Raw genomic sequence first — 24,890 nt, 5'->3', positions numbered from 1 at the left:
TACAAGTTGGTGAGCTTTATACACTGATTCAACTGATTAAGCAATAGCAAAATGAAAATTTTGTTATGTAGAAGCACTGTATGGAAATGGAAAATGTAAGTTTTGTTTAAACAAATAAGCCTCTCTTTTGAAATCTTTGTCTTATGCCTTGAAGAACTTTATCCCATGCATGTGGGTAAAGTGTCCTCCCAGATTAGCCTGGGCAGTTTGCACAGGCTTATTAGGGACCACATTTTCATTTTTAATAAAAAGTTCAACCTATAGAAAGTCTCTGTTATACAAAAATCCAGTGTAGATGAAAAGTGTCATCACTGATTAGCCTGTGCTGACTGCACAGTATGGCTTATTTCAAAAGAAGTCTTACAACTGAAAAAGTAACATTCAAATGTAGAGTGTGCTACGCACCATTCACAGATCTTGCGGTGAGATCTCAGTACACTGGTCTCTATGTCGATGGGGTGGAACCTCATGCCCCGTAGCATGACTGTCTCATCCAGGGAACCGACCACAAACAGGGCGTCATGGCGACCTGCAGAGGATACAAAAACACTAAATATCTGAGAAAATGTAACATCATTGCAACCTGGAGGAGACAAAACACTAAATCAATGTAGAGGGATACACAACACTAAATATCTGTAACAAGGGACAAAATTGTCACAAAACCAGGTTTTCATTGTGAAAAAAAAATCTGATAAAGGGAGACAACTCAAACTGAACTTTTGAAATGAACAAACAAAATTAACCCCCTTTGTAAGTTTGTTTTAAAATAAATCTATTTTTAGTCGTGGCGACCTTGACATTGGAGATATTGACGTGATTCTTTCATGCGACACACCGTCCCATGATGGTGAACAAATGTGCCGAAATGATTTTAAAATCTCATAATGAATGACATAGTTATAGCCCAGACAAGCTCATTTATGGCTATTTTTTACCTTTGAACTCGAAGTGTGACCTTGACCTTGGAGATATTGACGTATTTTTTTCGCGCGACACACCGTCTAATGATGGTTAACAAATGTGCCAAATGATTTTAAAATCTCACAATGAACGACAAAGTTATGGCCCGGACAAGCTTGTTCCGCCCGCCCGCCAGCCCGCCAGCCAGCCAGCCCGCCCGCATTCGCCAATCTAATAACCAGTTTTTCCTTCGGAAAACCTGGTTAAAAAACCTGGTTAAAAATGTAACATGAGGACTTACAGAGGATACAAGACACTAAATATCTGTCGAAGGATGCACACCACTAAATATGTGTGAAAATGTAACAGCGGTAAATATCTATGGAAGGATATACAACACTTTATATCTGTGGAAGGATACACAACACTAAAATGAGTGGAAGGATATATATAATTAATCTCCATCAAAGGATACACAGCACTAAAAATTTCAGGATGGATACCAACAACTTATGTGGAAGCACACAAAACTCTAAACATCTATGGAAGAATATACATTATATATGTATCCAATCCTGTAGAAGGTGATTAAACACAAATATGTTGAGGTGTAAGCGGCAGCCATGTTTCAAAGCCTGTTTATAATAAGTCTGTCTTCATGTCACAATAAGAAGCTTTGGCATATCACGTTCCTTTTTTTTCTATCATAGGCACATAAAATTCACACGTACTGTAATATACACAGAATCAGCTTTCTGCACTTTTCAAAACCAGCACAATTTTATTCAAATGATAGCGTGTGTTTGATAAAAACTTTCTACATCGCACTATTAAAAATCAAATGCTCACCTCCGTCGCTCTGAGTGAGCTCGGTGCGCCGCACGAAGCCCAGGTAGCCTGTGCGCGCGTATGAGGACTGGGTGTCGCCCGTGGCCAGGCGGGCATCGAAGTGGTCCGGATGTAGGGACTCATCCCCGTATATCGTGAAGTAACCGTTGGCATTGTGTGGACTGCTAACCCAGATCTGGCCGAAAACAACATTTCATTTAGTTTGGTATCAAAATTTTGATGATGTTGACTAATGGATTTTTTGCTATTTTTAGATGGCAGATTGTGAAGTAACAATTGGCAGTGTGCACTGCTCATCCAGATCTGGTGGGGAAAAAACACGGGCTTGTTGTTATAAATGTTTCCTACCAGTATTTGCATTGGTTTCCTTAATAGATTTATGGTTTGTTTTTTTGCCATTAACCGTGACCATGGCGTGGAATGGTAACTCAGACCTTGAGGAAAAGAAAAGAAGATTTGTTTTTACATTCAGTTTCGTATCAAGATTAATATAGATTTTCTTATTTTGTCTTTTTCAACAGTATTTCAGTCATGTAATGTGTTTGTTTTATAAATTCAATTTTGTTTCAAGATTTGAATTGGTTAGCTTATTTCTAGGGCTGTAACGAATACACTAGGTGACGAATACGATACGTATCACGAATACAGGGTGGCGAATACGAATATTTATTCGGGAATATGAATTTCAATGAACAAAAGTAATACTGACAACTTGACATGACATTATATAGTATGAAACTATAAGTATTTGTCAATTTAATTAATTGAGTATCATTGCATACTGAACAAAACACTGACTAGAAGTTCTACAAACGACGTGTATTTGGCAGGCGGGTCAACGATATTTATAGCATTCCCTTTGCTAGGCTCCATGTTTGTTGATAAGTTGCACAATAATTGTCGTAAAGATAAACAAAAAAGAAATTCCATCTGCTAATTCTTTGTGTTTATATTTGAGCATCAAATCACTTGTATTTGCCCGCCATTTTTGTTTATAATCTCACTGTGAAACATAGTGGGTGGGGTAAACATGATGAAAAAACGCTGGAATAAGGAGAACATTTTAATATAAGGGTTTATTGTATGAACCTTCATTTGTAAGGTAAGATTAGATGATTAAACTTTCAAACTCGAAACCACGTTGTTTGTATTTGTCAAATATTTGATTCGGGAGGTGGCGAATAACAAATACGATTCCCCCACAGCCGTATTCGAGTAATTTGAATGTATCGTTACAGCCCTACTTATTTCGATTAATATGTGTTTTTTTTGTCATTAACAACAGTTTTTATTAGTCATTTCAGGGCGGTTATTTAGGCACATGAAAATTGCTACAGGAACACAACACAATCTGGACATCATGAACACTAAAAAAATCTTTGAGCCATGCTCTGTGAAAAGTGGATTTAATGAATGTGCGTAAAGTGTCGTCCCATATTAGGCTAATCAGGGGCGACACATATCGCTTGTATAATTTTAACCCACTTTTACAGCGAATTCTGTTGATTAAAGCCCCATTGATTAAATATCATCTATAACCAACGGCAGGAAATGACATCAATATTTCGACGAAATGACGTCATAAATCCAGCGAAATTATCCAGTCAAACTAATTTTGTTTAAATAAAAAGGTTTACAAATAAAAAGTGGGATAAATAGAATAATAGGTTAGTGTTGATTATAGATCAGGTTCATCATGCTCGGCATGAAAACGAAAAAGCACTCGCCAAGGCTCGTGGTTTTTGTTTTCTAAGCCTCGCATGATAAACCTGATCTATAATCAACACTAACCTATTATTCTCTATTTTTCTGTCACAAAAAAGTCACTTCAAAGCAAAAATCCAGTTTAGGCCCAGTGTTGTCCGGGATAAGCCTGTGCGGACTGCACAGGCTAATCTGGGACAACACCTTACAAATATGCATTAAACACCGTTTTAACAGACCACAGCTCATTTATATTTTACCTTAACAAAGGATTATATCAATCCATCTGTCAATTGGGTACTGCTGTCAATTGAATGCAGCTGTATGAAGCACTACTTTTTTCAGCTAAATTCAGACAACAACTGCTACGTTACAAGCCAGTGATTTTTTTAGCTGTATATTTTACAGCCTATGCCTTTTTGAAAGGGAAAAAAGTTAGACCATGAAAATGTGAAAAAATAATCAGAATTAATATGAAAATAAATAACAGTATACCAATTGTTTATAAGTCCATGTTTAACTGCTTCCTAAGATTTATATTATTAAGTGCTGGGGAATTAAATTGCTGTACAATAAACTCAATAAACCAAATATTAAGTTTATTTGAAAAGTTTGGCATATTTTTGGGTAAATTTTGTTCAGATATTTGGGGGAAAATGTTACTTTTTGCAATTGGGAAACAGCCTGTTAGAGGCTGTAATTTTGGGCAAAGAAAATGACTGCAAGCCTATGACTCACCTCTCCCAGGTGGGAGTCTGCACACTGACCCCGCGTCTCTGGGTTCGCTATGGCAACCTTCACCCCTGGCAACAGCTGAAAATAGAACACACAATATACACGTTTAAATTGCTGTAAAAGAGAAAGGATTACATGCAAAAAGGGCCACGCTGATATATAATGGGCCAGTAAAGATATTGAGAGATCTTGCCTTGGATAGTGGCTGTTCCGGAGATCGTTGAAAGTTAATTTTGTTTATACCTTGGGGGTGTACTGCAAAAGACAAATATATATGAGCCTTGCTCTGTGAAAAGGGGGTTTAATGCATGTGGGTATAGTGTCATCACAGATAAGCCTGTGCAGTCTGCACAGGCTAATCATGGACATTTCCGCCTTAACTGGATATCTGCTTAGAAGATACTTTCTTTAAACAGAAAATACCATAAAAGCAGAAAGTGTCGCCCCTCATTACTCTGTGCTGACTGCACAGGCTAATCTGGGACGGTACTTTACACACCTGCATTAAACCCACTCTTCACAAAGCACGAATCAAATACATACATACTAGCTAGTTCAATTTTGCCTTGAGTAATTGTCCTGTTTTAAATTTACAGATAACATTTAAGCCTCACTCAGGATAATAGGCTTTATCAGGGCTTACTCTGCCAGACTTTATCAGGGCTTACTCTGCCAGGCTTTATCCCAGCTTACTCTGCCAGGCTTTATCAGGGCTTACTCTGCCAGGCTTTATCAGGGCTTACTCTGCCAGGCTTTATCAGGGCTTACTCTGCCAGCCTTTATCAGGGCTTACTCTGCCAGGCTTTATCAGGGCTTACTCTGCCAGGCTTTATCAGGGCTTACTCTGCCAGACTTTATCAGGGCTTACTCTGCCAGGCTTTATCAGGGCTTACTCTGTCAGGCTTTATCAGGGCTTACTCTGCCAGGCTTTATCAGGGCTTACTCTGCCAGGCTTTATCAGGGCTTACTCTGCCAGGCTTTATCAGGGCTTACTCTGCCAGGCTTTATCAGGGCTTACTCTGCCAGGCTTTATCAGGGCTTACTCTGCCAGGCTTTATCAGGGCTAAACTCTGTCAGGCTTTATCAGGGCTTACTCTGCCAGCCTTTATCAGGGCTTACTCTGCCAGGCTTTATCAGGGCTTACTCTGCCAGGCTTTATCAGGGCTTACTCTGCCAGGCTTTATCAGGGCTTACTCTGCCAGGCTTTATCAGGGCTTACTCTGCCAGGCTTTATCAGGGCTTACTCTGTCAGGCTTTATCAGGGCTTACTCTGCCAGCCTTTATCAGGGCTTACTCTGCCAGCCTTTATCAGGGCTTACTCTGCCAGGCTTTATCAAGGCTTACTCTGTCAGGCTTTATCAGGGCTTACTCTGCCAGGCTTTATCAGGGCTTACTCTGCCAGGCTTTATCAGGGCTTACTCTGCCAGGCTTTATCAGGGCTTACTCTTCCAGTCTTTATCAGGGCTTACTCTGCCAGGCTTTATCAGGGCTTACTCTGCCAGCCTTTATCAGGGCTTACTCTGCCAGCCTTTATCAGGGCTTACTCTGCCAGACTTTATCAGGGCTTACTCTGCCAGACTTTATCAGGGCTTACTCTGCCAGACTTTATCAGGGCTTACTCTGCCAGGCTTTATCAGGGCTTACTCTGCCAGGCTTTATCAGGGCTTACTCTGCCAGACTTTATCAGGGCTTACTCTGCCAGACTTTATCAGGGCTTACTCTGCCAGACTTTATCAAGGCTTACTCTGCCAGGCTTTATCAGGGCTTACTCTGCCAGGCTTTATCAGGGCTTACTCTGCCAGACTTTATCAGGCCTTACTCTGCCAGCCTTTATCAGGGCTTACTCTGCCAGGCTTTATCAGGGCTTACTCTGCCAGGCTTTATCAGGGCTTACTCTGCCAGACTTTATCAGGGCTTACTCTGCCAGGCTTTATCAGGGCTTACTCTGCCAGACTTTATCAGGGCTTACTCTGCCAGGCTTTATCAGGGCTTACTCTGCCAGGCTTTATCAGGGCTTACTCTGCCAGCCTTTATCAGGGCTTACTCTGCCAGACTTTATCAGGGCTTACTCTGCCAGGCTTTATCAGGGCTTACTCTGCCAGGCTTTATCAGGGCTTACTCTGCCAGGCTTTATCAGGGCTTACTCTGCCATTCGCCAAATTAGCCAATTGCTACAAATTGACTTATTTGGCTAAAGAAAATTCTATTTGGCTCCAACTTTATCTTCATTTAAACCTAAAAATAGCCAAAAGTAGAAGAATTTTGCTTTTGCAAGGCGAATTTGGCTAAGGAAATTTTTTAGCCAGGGGAAGCCCTGTTTATGCATTTGCGTAAAGTATAGTTAAGTGCTAGATTTGCCAGTGCAGTCCATACATGTTAATCAGGAACGACACTTTCCGCTTTTATGGCCTTTTTTGTTAAAATGAACTCCCTTCTGAAAAAAAATCCAGTTAAGGCGAAAAGTGTCATCCCTATTAAGCCTGTGCAGACTACACAGGCTTCTCTGGGATTACACTTTAAGCATGTGCATTAAGCCCAATTAGACAGAGTGAGGCTAATTTGTATATTGTGATCATAGCTTTAAGATCTCCAGTTGTTTATGCTTATTCATCATTTAACCATTTACCAATAAGATACGTATTTTCACGCATTTGTAGTCCCTTAGAAAGTTACATTTTATTAAAGACCTTTCTTACTAGATTCAAGTTTAAAAGGCTTCATTTCCAACCTTTAGATACTGATGAACAGCAAACAGCATAAAACCTGAACAGACTGCCAGTTACTCGGAGGCTGTTCTGGTTTTATGCTGTTTGCACATAGCCATTTTCACTTTGCTTCTGAGTGGGAAAGAGTTAACTATCTGAGTTCCAAATGTTTTTACAAAAGCACTATTTAAGGTATTGCCAAACAATATCATCTCTGAATAAGCCCCTTAAAGCCACATGGACAATAGGCAATGACTCCCTGACAAAGAGATTTATACCTTTTATGTATGAATTTACAAAGATTTTTTTACAAAATGTGTGTCAACTTACTAAAATGATCTTTAATTACATATTGCATTTTGTATTCATTTAAACACTAACGCCCAGTGGCATTTACTTGTTTACCTAAGATCTGCAGATCAAACAGGACAATCCTTTCCAATTAACAAGAATTTTATTATCTGATGGAATGTAATTCACTGAAGGAATGTTTATACTAAAGGACTTTTATTTAGCTGAAAAAATTTCATTCACTGAAGGAATTATATTCATTAAAGGAATTTTATAAATGAAATGAGTGTTACTTTTAGATGGAGTTTTACTCATTGAAGGGATTTGTTTCAATGCAGAACTTTGTTTCACTGAAAGAATGTATTTACTGAAGGACAGATTTATTCAACGCAGGAATTTTCCATGCATTTTCGCTAAGGAGCTCTAAGAGTGCAAGCCCTGGGGTGGTTTCCCAGAAACATCTTAAGTCATTTTTTAAATAATTTAAATAAACTCAGCCACAAAATGTCAGACTTGCACCCGTGACCCACATGTAGTACCTTTCAAATGTCAAACCTTTCACATATCAAACCTTTCACACGTCAAACCTTTCACATGTCTTTCACATGATAAACCTTTCACATATTATACCTTTCCAGACTCCATGAGACACAGGCTATGTGGACTTCCTTTTTCCACGAGTGTCACCCTGTCGTTACGTAGTGCCCTCAGATCCACGAATACTGTTGTAGGGTCTGGACACGCTGCACCCTGCAAACATGCATGTTCTCATCACTAATCCTGTTAAATACACTATCAATTAAATACTTATATTAAATGCTTATATTAAGTTACCTTTAATAAAGAATGCTGTATATCCTTTAATTAAATCAAATTCTTAACAAGAATGTCCAATTCCTCTACTGCACCATGTCCCCCATATATTTTACCTTTGACCTTGAAGAATGACCTTGACCTTTCCCCACTCAAAATTTGCAGCTCCATGAGATACACATGCATGGCAGATATCAAGTTTCTATCTTCAATATTGCTTAATTTATGGCCAATGTTTAAGTTTGACACAAAAGAACAAACCAACAGACAGGGCAAGAACAATATGTCCCCCAGTATAGACTGGGGGACATAAAAACAATTCATTGCAGCCTCGCTCTGATAGAACATGGGCTTAATGCATGTGCATAAAGTGTTCTTTAAGATAAGCTTGTGCAGTTTGCACAGGCTAATCAGGGACCACACTTATAGCCTAGACGGATTTTCAGATAAAAGAGACTTCCTACACACACCCAAATTCCATAAAAGCAGAAAGTGTTGTCCCTAATAAACCTAGCCAGACTTCACAGGCTAATCTGGGACAGTATTGCACGCACATGCATTTAGTCCAGGTTTCAAGAACAGTGCTCAAATACACTATAAATGAATTGCTTATATTTATGTGCCTTAATATACTATATAGAATGCTTTACATTTTTAAGTTTAAGCAAATTTCTAAGAAATAATTGATTTATGTCTTTGTAGAGCTTTTAAACATTTTTGAGTATTTGGTAAAATTCTACGTACAAAGTCCTAAACCTCACTCAACTGAGGTCACAAAACAAAACAATTTCTGAACCAAAACTCATAAACATTGAGGAAACAAGAGATGTGTTTGTCAGAAACACATTGCCCCCTATTGCGCTGTTTGCTGCTAATCAGTATCTAAGGTCAGGAAATCAAGTCTTTAAAACTTAAATCTAGTAAGAAAGGTTTTTCATAAATTTTACTTTCTGAGGACTACAAATGTGTAAAAGTACGTATCTAAGTGGAAAAGGGTTAACTGAGGTGACAAAACCAAACAATCGCTTAACTAGGGATGTAATTTGAAAGCCACCTCAGAGGAGGAAAATACCAAAAACTCTTACAGGGTTCAATTTTACTCTTCATTTGTTCACAGATAAGCAAAGTTTATACCGGTTAGTAAAATAAATATTTGTAAAAAACAAAAATTGACATTGAAAAGGAGGAAATGAAAGGACCAGAAATCAAAAACCTTTAAACTAAAACTCATACATGTCGAGAAACTCAAAACTCACTATACGACATGCAGATAAAACAAAGGTCCAGGTACACCTACAGGAAAGGAGATCTCAGTGTTCACTCCACATCCAAAGCATGTGCTTACAGCCTGTTGCGGGTGTCCCAGGTCTTTAATGCATATGTGTAACAAGTCCACCCAGATCAGCCTGTGAAGTCTGCATAGGCTAATCAGGAAACTCTTTCTTCTTGACAGGATTTTGGCTAAGACTTCCTTAAAACGCAAAATACAATAAAAGCGGAAAGTGTTGTCTCCGATAAGCCTGTGCAGAGTTCACAGGCTAATCTGGGATGACACTTTACGCACATGCATTAAAGACCCTTTTAGACACATGCAGATAAAACAAAAGTCCACGTACACCTACAGGGAAGGATATCCCGATGTTCACTCTACATCCGAAGCTGGTGCTTACAGCCCGATACGACAGACCAAGGTCACCGAACAGCTTCGTAAACGAGGAGGTCAGCTGGATACGTGGCCGCTCCTCTGCAATAACGCAGCAGATCCGCACGCAGGAGAGGTTCAAACCCTTGGCCTGTACACAGAGAAAAATAAATATTACAGGATAAAAATTATTGTTTGTTGATAGAACAAGAGGGCCTGAAAGGCCCAAAGTGGCTCACCTGAGATACAAAGGAACATTCCTGTTCTATGCAGCCATTAGAACGAATGTTCTGACCAAGTTTCATGAAGATTGGAAAATAATGTGACTTTTATAGTGTTAACAAGTTTTTACTATAGCTATATAAGGAAAAATGCCATGCCCCCTGGCGGCCATGTTTTTCAACCAACAAGAACCTCTGCCAGTAGATAGTGGAGAAATAGTATCAGTGAGTTTGCGAACTCTTCACCTGTCAATAGAGAAGTGATTTTATCTTCTTTTTTTTTACATTCTCCTGTTTATAGGGGATACATATTATCAAGGGGTTTGTAGATAGTTAAAAAATCAAGGGGTTTGAAAGACTTGACCTAGTGGTCCCGCTTAAACCAGTTTCGAACATGGCTTACATTTAGTGAAGATAAAATTTTGACCAAGTTTCAATAATATTGAGTCATAAATATGGCATTTAGACCTGAAATATTTTTCTTAAATTTGACCTAGTGACCCAAGTTTTGATCACACATGACCCAAATTCAAACTTGGCCTAGATATATAATAATTCATGTTCTGATCCAGTTTCATGAAGGTTGAGTGGTCAATGTGGCTTCTAAAGTAGCAACAAGGTATTTCTTAAGATTTCATTTAGTTATGACCTAGTGTTTGTACAAACATGACCCAGATTTGAACTCAGCCTAAATATTGTCAAGATAACAAAATATTTGGACAAAGATTCATCAACATTTGGTCATAAACATGGCCTTCAAGGTTGTTTAAATTTTGCTTAAGAATTGCACTGATCACCGATTTTTTAGAAGCACATCACCAAGATTGGAACAATGCCTAAATATTGTCGAGATAGACATTCTAACTAAGTTTAATTAAAATTAAGTAATAAATGTGGACCCAAGAGTGGTAACAAAATATTTGTAACAATGAACAGGTGACGTTCAGTAAGACAAACACAGCTTTACACTAAGTACCTTGACCTTGTAAACTTTAGAATTAATAATTACCTTAAGAGTGGCAGTGGATGTACCCAGTCCCCTTGTACAAAGGTCCATAACTCCGTACGAGCAGAAAGTGTCTCGCACTGGAATTGCAAGAAAATAGTTCTTCATAGAAAACATACAGGCATTAATTTATTTAATATTTAGCAAATCAATTTATCTTCCAAAAAATCCTACAAATATCCTCTATATAAAGCACCTTTTAAAAGTTTCTAAAAGAAATGGAAAATATTATCATATTAAAGAGTGCTTTACAATGCTTTATTAATGCACATTTCACTAGATTAAAAGTTCAGCAGACTTAACCATTTATTTGATGCGTTTGTAGTTCCTTAAAAAATCTAATTAAACTTGTAATCTTCTTTACTTCAATCAAGTTTTAAAGGCTTCATGTCCAACCCTAAGTTACTGATGAGCAGCAAACAGAATAAAACCTGACCAGACTGTGAGTTACATTTTCACTTTGATTCTGATGAGAAAATGGTAAAGTGGTGGAACTGTCAAGAACAAATCTGTACTCATGAAAGACAATTCTGGAGTATTGCTTCCGAAACTTTTGTATCAACACATGTTTGCTTTACACAAATAGCAATATAATATATTTTATGCTGCATTTTGTTTAAATAAATAAACTGAAGCAACTTCTATTTAGTTTTTATATAAAATAATGAACAAACCACAATTCAATTGGGTATTTTATTATATTTGTTGAACCTTGATATCAGAAAACTTGGCTTATTAAGTCAATGAATGTGTGTTAAGTTTCATCCCATATTAGCCTGTGCAGTTTGCACAGGCTAATGACAGCCGGGACTTTTCTATTTTATTAAATTTTTGGTTTAAATAAAGTCTCTTCTGACTATAATCCAGTGCAGGAAAAGTGGTGACCCTGATTAGCAGGTTCGGACTGCACAGGCTTATCTGGGACGACATTTTACGCAAAAGAATTCAGCACAGTTTTATCCAAACAATGCTCATATATCCTGCATACCTTTGTATTGGCTGACAGCAGTTAGCCACACTGCAGGGTTGGCCTCTACTTCTGATGGCGGTACCAGGATGGAGTGGTGACCAGAGTAGATGCTGAAAACAAAAAAAAGCTACATATATACTTTTACTCCATCTTACACTTCAGTCATTTGTAATTAAGTACTAGTTCAAAACAGAGAACAAAATTTTATCTTTATGCAAGTTTCTGCAGTAACACATTTTTTGGCCAAATTTGATGTCTGAAAGCAACAATACCTATTATAGCTATAAATGTGGGTTAAAAATTGTCACACATTAACCTGCACTGTCCGTACAGACTAATCAGGGATGACACTTTTCGGATATTATAGAACTTTTGTGTTTAAGGATATCTCTTCCAAACACAAATCCAGTATAGGGGGACAGTGATGTCACTGATAAGCCTGTGCACACTGCACAGGCTACTCAGGCATGTTGCTTTACGGTCATGCATTCAGCCCAGTTTCACCAGAGCTTGAACTATGTACATACCTAGCTAAACTCCACAAGGCAAATCCCAGTCCGCTGTATGGATCCAGACACAGACAGGCCTCTCTGCTCAGGTAGAACTCACACTGCAGCTTGATACAGCGACACAGTGCTGTGGCCGCAGCATGAGACATCTGCAATAGTAGGAACAGTATGTACACAATATAGGAAATGGACTTGAGAGCGCTTCAATAAGACTTAGTCTTTTGATGCAATAAAGCTAAAATATATAGGCTTAAAATAAACAACCTTCACCACACAGCTATTCAACTGATAACGCCCCAACAACTGCTCAACTGACCTTGACCCCAGCAAGCATGCCAGTGGTGGAGACACTGAAGTCCAGATAGCACAGCATCTCAGGTGTGGGGGCCTTGTAAACAGCGGTCAACTTCTTCTTGGGAAGGTCGTCAGAGTCGAGCACGGGCGGCCACGCCTTGGGGTCAACCACTGCTATAGCCTCCTGGGGAAAGAAAGAGGAGAACTGGGGTTATGTGGATTAAACATTTGCACATTTAGTGTTTCATTGGCCATTGCCACAGCCTCTTGTGGGCAGATTGAGAAAACATAGTTTAGTGTACTCAGAAAAAATACCTATCAAAGTAATACAATTGAAATGTAAGCAATTATTAGTATTATTTTGCTCTAAATTTATTTATATTCTTATATTTTCTTCTCAAAAGAACACATTAAACCAACAGAATATCTCTATTGTCAGAGAGAATCAATTTGAAGTTTGTACTAGATGTCATGAGTATAACTTGTGACATGTCAAATATTAAAATAGCATTTTAATTATTATTACACAAGACAACAAGGGTCTTATAGGGTTGTTTGTTTCACTGCTGTCTCATTAATGTAAATAACCATGAGTTTACCTTTGATCTTTACCTCTTAGGTTACCATGGGGCAGCATATATGTTGTGCACCTAGCGATTTGGAGGTAACATAAAGTTCTTTAAATCTCCCCAACAGTCACCAAGTACTGGTTTTACCCACTAAATGGACTCAAGAGCCCTTCAATAAGCTTTAAGCAATCAAGCTAAACTAAATAGTCTTAAACTTGTGTACCTTAGCCCTGAGTAGTTTGACTATGTTGGCGTTGGTTAGTATGGCCGCAGACTTGGACACCTCTACTATCATCTTCACGGTGGGGAGGGTGGTGCTAACATTCTGAGGGTGGGGCGGTCGTATCGTCACTGGGACGCAGCCTGCAAGATAACATCCCTTTCTCGCTCATATGCGCAGAAGTGTTCACTTTATATCTCAAACGAAATTTCGTAGCGGGAGCTGCAATTTTGTGATCCTGCTAAGGAATTTCTTAGTAAGTAAAATCAAGATAAAGAGCAAATATCAATACAAAATAAACGCTTATCACTTTCTTGCTGATAGGCTGGAAAGTGAGCTGCATTAAAAACAAAACAAAAAACAGTAATAAAGGGTATGGAACAGCGAAAAATACCTGTCTAAGCATGGACGTCTCTATCTTAATTGTCATGTGATTAACACCCTCTGGGTACAGGGTAAACATATGGTGGAGATTTCATGGCTTATATGGGCCTTTCAATGTTAAGCATTTTCAAGAAGTTGGTAGAAATAGAATAAATTGAGCCTTGCTCTGGGATGCACAGGCTTATTGCATGTGCAGTCCAAGGTAAGCCTGTGCAATCATGTGCCGTACAAGGTAAGCCTGTGCAAACATGTGCCGTCCAAGGTAAGCCTGTGCAATCATGTGCCGTCCAAGGTAAGCCTGTGCAATCATGTGCCGTCCAAGGTAAGCCATGTGCCGTCCAAGGTAAGCCTGTGCAATCATGTGCCGTCCAAGGTAAGCCATGTGCCGTCCAAGGTAAGCCTGTGCAAACATGTGCCGTCCAAGGTAAGCCTGTGCAATCATGTGCCGTCCAAGGTAAGCCTGTGCAATCATGTGCCGTCCAAGGTAAGCCTGTGCAATCATGTGCCGTCCAAGGTAAGCCTGTGCATTCATGTGCCGTCCAAGGTAAGCCTGTGCAATCATGTGCCGTCCAAGGTAAGCCTGTGCAATCATGTGCCGTCCAAGGTAAGCCTGTGCAAACATGTGCCGTCCAAGGTAAGCCTGTGCAATCATGTGCCGTCCAAGGTAAGCCTGTGCAATCATGTGCCGTCCAAGGTAAGCCTGTGCAATCATGTGCCGTCCAAGGTAAGCCATGTGCCGTCCAAGGTAAGCCATGTGCCGTCCAAGGTAAACCTGTGCAATCATGTGCCGTCCAAGGTAAGCCATGTGCCGTCCAAGGTAAACCTGTGCAATCATGTGCCGTCCAAGGTAAGCCTGTGCAATCATGTGCCGTCCAAGGTAAGCCTGTGCAAACATGTGCCGTCCAAGGTAAGCCTGTGCAATCGGAGGAATATTTTTTTTACCCGTTTGAGCCTTAACATTTAGTTCTCTAGATTGATTCCTGACTCACCCACATACAGACATCCGTAGTAGAGGCTATGAGTTCAATACCCAGTCTAGACTGACTGTACCCCTGACAGCCAATACTACTCACCCACATACAGACATCCGTAGAAGGCGGCTATGAGTTCAATACCCGGTCAAAATTGATTGTACTCCTTACAACCACTACTACTCACCTACATACAGACATCCGTAGAAGGCGGCTATGAGTTTAATACCCAGTCTAGACTGATTGTACCCCTGAAAACCACTACTACTCACCTACATACAGACATCCGTAGAAGGCGGCTATGAGTTCAATCCCTGGTGGGTAGAGAAGGGCAACGTGAGCGCCGCTGTTCAGCCGGCCCTTCTCCATGAGAAGGCAGCCGATACGCTCAGCGCGCTTGTGAAGCTGGGAACAAGTTATTGACAGCTGGACTTGAACCTGCAACCAGGAGAATTGTGAGGCGTGCTTAAATGTGAAAGACACCAAACAGAGGCCATTCTTGGACAGCTGATTATCGAAGATTTCATTAAACTTTTAAGTTTTTAACTCTACTAAAAAAAAAGTGTATATAATGGGCTTAAAATGCAGCGTTACTGGCACCTTATCTCTTCTGCATTAAATCAACATTAAATACACATTTAATAATGCTTAAAAATGCAGCCAGAAACTAACTTATAACAGAAGAATTTGTATTTCTTTCTTCTTTTTTTCTGCAATAATAACTTCAGTGTGTTGCAAGTGTATTGCTCCTCTAGAAAAATACATCAACAACAAGAGCACCGCATAACGGGTGCCACGCTTGGCTGCTTAAGCTTGTCAGATTTTTTTTTTTTTTTTAGAGGTCACAGTGACCTTGACCATAGACCTAGTGACCCAATAATGGGTGTGGTGTGTAGAACTCGTCAAGGTGCAGCTACATTTGAAGTTTCAATGTTGTAGGTGGAAGCACTTTTATTTTAGAAGCAATCTTCATAACCTTAACAAAATGTTAAGGTTTTAGCGGACGACGGCAGACACGACGAGCTGGCTATGACAATACCTCGGGTTTTCTCCAAAAACAGCCAAGCTAATAACATTAGTATAGCTGTCTTTTTTGTAAGTGAGTTTAAATTTTTTTTTTTAATGCATTTATACACTTTTCATTTATAAATGCAGAACAAGTACAGAACAAGCAAATTCGTTGAATTGATATCCCCCGCCAATATGCTTCTTGACACAAAAGTGTTATAATTGACACTCAAAAAAGCATTTTTTCAATATACAAAGGGCCATAACTCCGTAATTAACAGATGGTGTACAATGCCATTTGGCGTGCATCATCCTCTTATCCATATATATATACTCATACCAAGTTTCAATGAAATCTGCCAAAGCACTTCCAAGATATGGCTCCGGACGGACAGAAAGACGGATAACGCCAAAACAATATCCCTCCGCCTATGGCGGGGGATAAAAAATACACAAAAGTATTAAATGTGCATTAAATACGGTGCAAATACAGCTGTTGATTTTTATGCACATAAAATAAAAATTAACCAAAACGAAATAACCATAGACTAACATAAAGTGTTTTTTTAAACAAGGTCACAAATCTTACGCATTTATTTTAGCTTCTTTTTTACATTTATGTAGCACAAAACTCATCACGGCAGGGAATTGGGGAACTAAAGGGATGGAATTCTAAAGGGTTTGAATTTCACAATTCATAAGGAAGGACTCAATACATATATAAAATCTATAGGAAAGTGCTTATTCTAATAAATATTATGTCTATATATAGACAGTACATAAAACCTGATGATTTATTTATCGTAATTTTAAATACAAGAATTTTGTAAACTTACTCTACCAATTTGTAAGCTTCCAGAGAAAACACAACTAAAGGTTAAACAGGAGGGCCTTAAAGCCCTAGATCTCTCACCTCAAATATGTAGGAAACAAACTGTGATGTGCAAATTTTGTAACATATTATTTGACCAGTTTGTAAGCTTCCAGAGATAACACAATGAATGGTTAAACAAGAGGTCCTTGTGGCCCTAGATTGCTTACCTCAAATATGTAGGAAAATAACTGTGATGTGCAGATTTTGTAACATTTCTGTAGAAATTGTGTTTTTATATTGGGGGTTTACCCTGAATGACACAAATTAGATATGTTCTGAGACATATAAAAGTTTTCACTTTATATTCATAAAAAAAACAAGTAACCCTATGGGGAGGCCAAATTTGATTTGTTATTTTGTTCACAGTACAAGGCTATATAAATCTTGTGACAACTGGGCGTAGGTAGTTTTGACCACAGGGGCAAGATTTGAACAAACTTACTGAAGGACCGCAATATGATGTTAAGTGTATTTAAAACTTAATCATTTAATGTTATAAATTCATAGTGATAATGAAAACAAATTTAAATGCATCTTACCAGGTTAAGACAGACCAGTGGAAACCAGGAAGTAAATTCCATGTTAGAAGGAAGCATAAGGTCACAATATACTAAATACTTTCCCTATATAATTCAATGATAATTCAACAACTTGAAGTGAAAATAAATGCAACATTTTGCACATAGAAACCCCATAGCCATACCTTTTCTTACAGGGCATTTTTAGCTGAATTGTTTTAAGCAATAAAAAAGATATGTCATGTATAAACCAAGAAAGAACTTGACACAAATACAATTTCACTGTTTTTGCAAATTCTTTTTTCTGGCCGTTTTCTAGCGGAATGTAACCTTTTTCAGTGCAATTTTTTACTTTAGTCTCTAACTTTATCATATCTCTAACATAATCATATTTCAGTGATTAAGTAGTGAACACCTATTCATGCCTTATCACTATCTCCAAAAGATAAAACCAGAACAAAAGTGTAAAACATGGCTTTCAGTAAACTATGATTTTTTTAGAGAATCATGTTACCCATGACATGACCAGTTTTGACCTGAGGAGCATGATTTGAACAAACATAGAGGACCACTAGAGGATGCTACACAGCAAATATTAAACCCATGACCCCTGTGGTCTTATAGTAGAAGTCTTTTGAACTTGTTTTTTTTTATAAATATATTTGAAGCTTCTGTGACCTTGATATGCAATGGACAAGAAATATTTAAACAACTTTGTAAGAGATTTACCTGAAATTCATTCCTGTAAAATTTCATAAAATATGCAAAGCAGCTCAGGTGGAGAATTTGTAAGAAGAAGAACAACATGGTATCTATAAGCTCACTCTGAGCACTATGTGCTCAGCTGAGCTAAAATGTTTAAATGAGATTAACAACTGACACTATTTATTGATTGTTCCATCTTCCTGTTATTGATGCATGCAAAAAAAACACTCACACACCATGTAGAAAAATCTGCACCAAACATTATTACATGCTTCCCTGTTGTTACTGTTTTTGTTGTTAATTAAGCCAAAGATGTTTCATAACCACAAGAAAAATAAGCCGCACCAAATGTGAGGTGTGGTGCTCAGGAATGATACATTTCAGACAAGGCAGCCAATCAAATCATCTGATTCAAAATAGGATAGCCAATGCAATGCAAGGAATAAATGCATTCCAATTTATGATTGGTTAAAACATGACCAGATGACATGTGCATATCAGAGAGGCAACCAATGAGAATTGAGGTTACAAACAGGTGTTAGGTGTTGTTACCTGGGGAGGCCAGGCTTTGCCTGACTGACCATGCTGAAGAAATTAGCAGTAAAAATAAATAAGCCTCACTTTTGGAAAACGGGGCTTAATGCATATGCGTAGTGTCGTCCCAGATAAGCCTATCCAGGGACAACACTTTCCATCTTAACAGGATTTTTGCTGAGAGGAGATCTCCATTAAGCCAAAAAAAAACTTAAAGCAAAAGTGTCATCCCTGATTAGTCTGTGCCAACTGCACAGGCACAGGCTAATTTAGGCCGACACTTCACTTACATGCATTAAGCCGGGTTTTCACATCCCTAGGCTCCTTTAGAAAATAAACTCTACAAAGAAGGAAGAAACACAGAAAATAAAAAAAGAAACAAGAGTTAACATAATGAATTCCATTTTTAATTCAATCCTCATGCAGGCATTGATTTAAAAAATGCCGCAGAGACAAAGAAATCTTAGTGACATTGACAACTCAGCACAACATAATTAAAACAAACTTGAAACAAGACATTAACAAAAATATCGAAGAGTGTTTAAACAATAGTTGAACAGTAAAAGGGTATCAAAATGGACATCACTTTTATTTGAGCCTTGATCTTGCAATACAGGCTTTAATTAATGTGCGTAATGTTTGTATACTAGATTAGCCTGTGCAGTCGCACAGACTTAATAGTGACGACACTTTCCGCCTTAACTTTATTTTTCGTATGCAAGAGACTTTTTTTAACAAACAAAAAAAGGAAAGTGTCATTTCCGATTAGCCTGCGCAGATAGCACGGGTTAATCTTGAATGACACTTAACGCACATGCGTTAAGCCCAGAGCAAGGCTCAATTTCAAATTGCTCAAAGGGAAAACACTCTTACCTTAGAGTTGAGCAAAGTAAACAGATTGTGGTCCGGAGTTGTCTGTGCACGATACTTGAGTATCTCTGTCAAGAACTGGTGCTGAAACAGTATAAATGTAAAAAAATTCATGTAACTTAAGACTTAAAGTATTGCATTCCTTACAGGCTAATTAGTGACAACACTTTCCGCCTAAGAAACTTTCTTTTATTACTAAAGCAGAAATGCAGTCCCTGAATAGCCTGTGCAGACTACACCAGGCTAAATGCATGTGCATTAAGTGCAGTACGCACAGGCTAATTAGAGATAACACTTTCCGCCTCAACAGGAATTTCACAAAGAAGAGACTATAAACAAAAAGTTCAACAAAAGCCAAAAGTGTCGTTCTCGATTGGCCTGTTCAGACTGCACAACGCTGATCTAGGAAGATTCTTTATGAACATGCATGAAACCAGATATTCTCAGAGTGCAGCTCATATCAACGTATTTGTCTTACTACTGATATAATTGATACATACAAACATATAACCTATTTTTTTTTATTGAAATCAATTGGTCCATAGTTTAAATACTACTATTATCAATCAAGGAACAACATTTTAATGCAAACATTCTAGAAACCCACACAAGTTAGTACAACTAACAAGGAAGTTCCTACATGTAGACCTTATATTAATATGGCTTAATACTCAGTTAACATCATGTACGAGTATAAAATTATCAAATTACAGTTTTCAAAAACAAATCAGCTGATATTCTGTTTTTAGAACACATAAAATTAAAATCTTAAAACTGACTTATTTTAAGTTGTGAGCGTTAGCTCACGACTTTTACAGAGCATGTTTTGCAAATCAGTATGTGCTTAGAAGCCTTAGCTACGCTAAGAACCGTAACTCACTATGCTAGGAACGATTACCGCTCCCTGTCTGCACTGCAGACAAAGAATGCTTAGGAGCGTCTGCATCTACTACTGCGGTGAGTGTATTTACCAGCTTGTAAGACGACATTGGCCAGTCTAGTGTTTATCATTGAAATCTGTATATATTGGCTGCTTTTAGGGAAAACAGGGCTTAATGCATGTCAAACAAGCAAATTCGTTGAATTGATATCCCCCGCAAATATGCTTCTGGACACAAAAGTATTATATTTGACACTCAAAAAAGCATTTTTTCAAGATACAAATGGCCATAAATCCGCTATTATCCGATGGTGTACAATGCCATTTGGTGTGCATCATCATCTTATCCATATATATACTCATACCAAGTTTCAATGAAATCTGCAAAAGCACTGCCAAGATATGGCTCCGGACGGACAGACGGAAAGACGGACGGATGGAAAGACAGACGGAAAGACGGACGGACAACGCTAAAACAATATCCCTCTGCCTATGGCGGGGGATAATAAGATAAGCCTGTGCACACTGATTAGCCTGTGCAATGCGCACAAGCTAATCAAGGACGACAACAGGGAACAACTTCAGTGCCTTCAGCGCTTTGATTCCAATATGTCGCCCCTTTGGTGCAAAAAGGTGCCATGTGCCTTCTAATTTCAATGTCATATGGTATTTTTTGCACCAAGGGGGCGATATCAATGGTTTTATTCACAAAGCAAACTGTTAAATTTAATGATTTTATGATATAGATACACAGCCCATCACTCACTTTCTTAGACCCGTCTCCCTCCTCGTCAGCCATACTCAGTTCCCTCCCCTGAGCCCAAGCCATACGGGCCCCTTGCACAATATTCCCGACATGCACCGCGCTAGGCGTGACGTCCCTGTCCGGCCTGTGCTCCCGAGGCTTAGGCAGGTTGGTGACACAGGTGTGCGGGCACATTAACACATTGGCGGGATGCAGGGAGCCGTCCAGGAACTTCTTGCGAGTCTCGTGCAGGTGGATACCACCCAGGGGCGTCTGAAAAAATAAATAAAAAACATCAGTGATAAAACTTTGTCAATGTTTGTTACTCTTTAGCATGTAATTTTGTATCCATTATTGGCTAGAAATTATCTGTTCGGGTCTGCAATGGCTGCAAATTTATAGGACCTCTTGACAGCCAATAAATTTGACTGATGGTATAGGTAGATACAGCCAAGAGGCGTCTGGAACAATGGAGGACTGTTACTGGTACATATATCTTGAGAATAAAAACGTGACTGAAATTTGTTTCAGTGATCCAGCTAGGCTTAAATGGCAAGGTAGGTACAGAGAACTGCTTTCACCAGGTCCTGTCCTGCCCCCTTGAACCTCATGCCCTTTTTTGATTTGATCACATAATTATGAAGATAATTTTTTACTTTAAGTTACAATTAATATACTCATTGTTATCAGTAAAACTATTTCTATTATTTATTGAACCAATATTTTAAATGAAAATAAATGTAATTTGTAATATATTTGAATATAACACATGCTACTATGAAAATATTCGAAAAGATAACAGAAGCACACCATCTAAACTGCCCTGTTGACAAAAGATCACCCTTTCCTTCTAAGATCCTTGCTGGATCAACAATTGTTTAATTAGATTACATGTATATATTGTTATTACATTACAGGTATATATTGCTATTACATTGAAGAAATATCTTGCTATTTGATTAAATAAATATCTTTCTACAACATTACAGATACATTTCCCTTTTACATTACAGGTGTATCTTATCTTGTTGTACTTCCAATGTTCAGCCCCCACTGTCCTTTTCAGCCTTGGCCCTTTTCATCCCCCATGTCCTTTTCAGGCCCCCTGGCCCTTTTCTGGTCACCCCGGCTCTATTTAGGTCACCCTGAAAAGTCATGCCCCTGTTGTCATTTTCAGAACCACTGGCCCTTTTAAGTCCCCTTCCAATTTTTAGGTCACCCTGGCTCTTTTCAGGCCCCTGTGCCTGTTTTCAGGGCCCCTGACCCTTTTAAGCCCCTGCAAATTTGTAGGTGACCCTGGCCCTTTTCATGCCCCTGTGCCTGTTTTCAGGCCCCCTGGCCTTTTTAAGCCCCCTGCCAATTTTAAGGTAACCCTGGCCCTTTTCATGCCCGTGTCCATTTATATGCCCCCTGGTCCTTTTAAGCCCACTGCCAATTTTAAGGCCACCCTGGCCCTTTTCAGGCCCCTGTGCCCATTTTCAGGCCCCCTGGCCCTTTAAGCCCCCTGCCAATTTTTAGGTCACCCTGGTCCTTTTCAGAACCCTGTGCTTAGGTGACCCTGGTTCTTTTCCGGGACCAGCGCCTGTTTTCTGGACCCCAAGCCCTTTAAAGCCCCCAGCCAATTTTAAGGTAACCCTGGCCCTTTTCATGCCCGTGTCCATTTATATGCCCCCTAGCCCTTTTAAGCCCCCTGCCAATTTTTAGGTCACCCTGGCCCTTTTCAGGCCCCTGTGCACGTTTTCAGACCCCCTGGCCCTTTCAATCCCCATGCAAATTTTCAGGTCACCCTGGCCCTTTTCATGCCCCAGTGCCCTTTTCATGCCCCCTGGCTCTTTTCAGGCCCCCTGCCCCTTTTCAGGCCCCTCTGCACCATTTCAGGGCCCGCTTGCCCTTTTCAAGTCCCCCCCCCTCACGAAAGGTCTGGACTTACCTTTGGCAAGTAGTTGGGAGGGACCAAGGCCAGACAGTACACCCCCACTTGGTGTATGCTATCTACGGCCTGTAACACGCGGGACATCCACTGGAAACTCTCCTCCTCCGGGCAGTCCGGCCTCTGCTCTGCTATGATCACTATCCGCTCATCCTTCAAGACTTCTATGGAGAACACTGCTATCCTGTATGTGGAGGAAACATTTATCCATTAAGCAATGCTTATCAATGTCTCAGTTGTGTGATCAATCAATTGCGCAATAGTAAATAGCAATCCTTTAACACTTCTATGAAGAGTCCTGCTATTCTGTAAGTGGAGGGGGGGGGGGGAATTGATAAGAACCAATTATTAACATGATATATGAGCCTTGCTCTGTGAAAAGGGGGTTTAATGCATGTGCGTGTAGAGTCATCCCAGATTAGCCAGGGACGAAACTTTCCGCTTGTATGATATTTTTTGCTACTCAGTTTTGTATCCAGTAGGGATAAATATAAATTACACAGAACAAATTCCACTCTTGTCTAATATATTTCGCCTACATAGGCTTTTTCAAAGTTTGTTTTAACAAATAAACTACATTTTCTTTCTGTTTCTCAACAAAACCAACTTTGAAAAAGCCTATGTAGACAAATATATTAGACAAGAGTGGAATTTGCTCTGTGATATTTTTTGTTTAAAGAAAGTCTCTTCTTAGCAAAAATCAAGTTTAGGCGGAAAGTGTTGTCCCTGATTAGTGTGTGCGAACTGCACAGGCTAATCTGTGACGACACTTAACGCACATGCATTATAAACCATTTTCACAGAGCATTTCTCATATATTTTTTTACAAATAATATAATGTAAGTGTATATTAGATCAGCTCGTTTTTATGAAGCACATTTCGGGTACATGTAAGAAACAGCAGTTATATATCACAGAAATAGCCCTTTAATACACATCACAGAAAAATTGTACATGACTACATAAGGGCCATGATCTGTGAAAGGGAGTTTAATGCATGTGCGAGATAGTGTTGTCTGAGATAAGTCTGTGAAATCCGCACATGCCAATCTGGGACGACACAATCTGTTTTTGTAGAATGTTTTGTTTTAAGTTACTCTCTTCTGAATAAAAATCTAGTTTATGCAGAAGTGGCAACCCTGATTAGCCTGTGTGGGCTGCACAGACTAATACATGATACCATCTGCCCTTTTTCAGGCCTGCTGCCCCTTTTAAGGCTCCATACCATTTGTTTAGTTTTGCTGAAATCCTAAGTAACAAGAGCACCGCCTTGCGGGTGCAGACCGCTCATCTATTTTCTTTTTAAAGGTGAAGGGACTCTCATTTTAATCACAAAGGAGGGAGGGGTGGAGTGAAGAGGGGTGTATAGTGTCGGGGCATGGACATTTATTTACATTATCTTCCAAAAATGCGGAAACAAAATGAAAAAAAAATAAATAAAAAAATCGGGGGGTGGGGGGGGGGGTGGGGGGTGGGGGTTATTCTTGGGTGCGATGGTTCGGCAGTATTTCAAACATAAAATAATAATTTGTGGTTTTTAACCGTTTCAAAAAAAACAAACAAATAAATTGGGGGGGGGGGGGTATAGTGTAAGGGTGTGATGGTCATTTGTGAGATGATCTTAAAAAAAAAAAAAAAAAAAAAAATAAGGGGGAGGGGGGGATTGGGGGGGGGGGGGTTGTCAAAGTATCAATCGAATCTAATCATAAATAAAGAAGTTATGACAATTTTAGCAAAATTTAATAATTTGACCTTGAAAGTCAAGGTCATTCAAAGGTCAAGGTAAAATTCAACTTGCCAGGTACAGTAACCATATGATAGCATGAAAGTATTTGAAGTTTGAAAGCAATAGCCTTGATACTTTAAAAGTAAAGTGGATCGAAACACAAAATTTAACCATATATTCAAAGTTACTCAGTCAAAAAAGGGCCATAATTCCATAAAAATGACCACCAGAGTTATGCAACTTGTCCTTTTACTGTACCCTTATGATAGTTTGCGAGTGTTCCAAGTATGAAAGCAATATCTATGATAGTTTAG

At 39.1% G+C, this 24,890-nt stretch overlaps 1 protein-coding gene across 13 annotated transcripts in view; it reads right to left on the bottom strand.

The window, feature by feature from the left end:
- LOC127843967 (disco-interacting protein 2-like) overlaps positions 1-24,890 on the bottom strand; it is a 102,166-nt gene that overhangs the window by 5,752 nt on the left and 71,524 nt on the right. For 10 of the 13 annotated variants that reach the window (XR_008032483.1, XR_008032482.1, XR_008032487.1 and 7 more), the window contains 15 exons: positions 22,851-23,034; positions 20,942-21,193; positions 19,299-19,379; positions 18,444-18,476; positions 15,059-15,224; positions 13,435-13,574; positions 12,665-12,826; positions 12,367-12,497; positions 11,858-11,949; positions 10,873-10,949; positions 9,617-9,793; positions 7,818-7,937; positions 4,195-4,269; positions 1,753-1,927; positions 406-529 (listed from right to left, as the gene is read on the bottom strand). Coding sequence is in view for 5 of the 13 variants with exons in the window: in XM_052373886.1 (XP_052229846.1) it covers positions 406-529; positions 1,753-1,927; positions 4,195-4,269; positions 7,818-7,937; positions 9,617-9,793; positions 10,873-10,949; positions 11,858-11,949; positions 12,367-12,497; positions 12,665-12,826; positions 13,435-13,574; positions 15,059-15,224; positions 18,444-18,476; positions 19,299-19,379; positions 20,942-21,193; positions 22,851-23,034 (1,989 nt within the window). In the remaining 8 variants the exon portion in view is untranslated. The remainder of the gene's footprint in view (positions 1-405; positions 530-1,752; positions 1,928-4,194; positions 4,270-7,817; positions 7,938-9,616; positions 9,794-10,872; positions 10,950-11,857; positions 11,950-12,366; positions 12,498-12,664; positions 12,827-13,434; positions 13,575-15,058; positions 15,225-18,443; positions 18,477-19,298; positions 19,380-20,941; positions 21,194-22,850; positions 23,035-24,890) is intronic. The other 3 variants (XM_052373888.1, XM_052373889.1, XM_052373890.1) reach the window with 3 other exon arrangements.

Source organism: Dreissena polymorpha, chromosome 9 (assembly GCF_020536995.1).
Source record: "Dreissena polymorpha isolate Duluth1 chromosome 9, UMN_Dpol_1.0, whole genome shotgun sequence".
In the NCBI taxonomy this organism is placed as follows: Eukaryota; Metazoa; Mollusca; class Bivalvia; order Myida; family Dreissenidae; genus Dreissena; species Dreissena polymorpha.
This window is presented reverse-complemented; position numbering and strand designations above follow the sequence as displayed.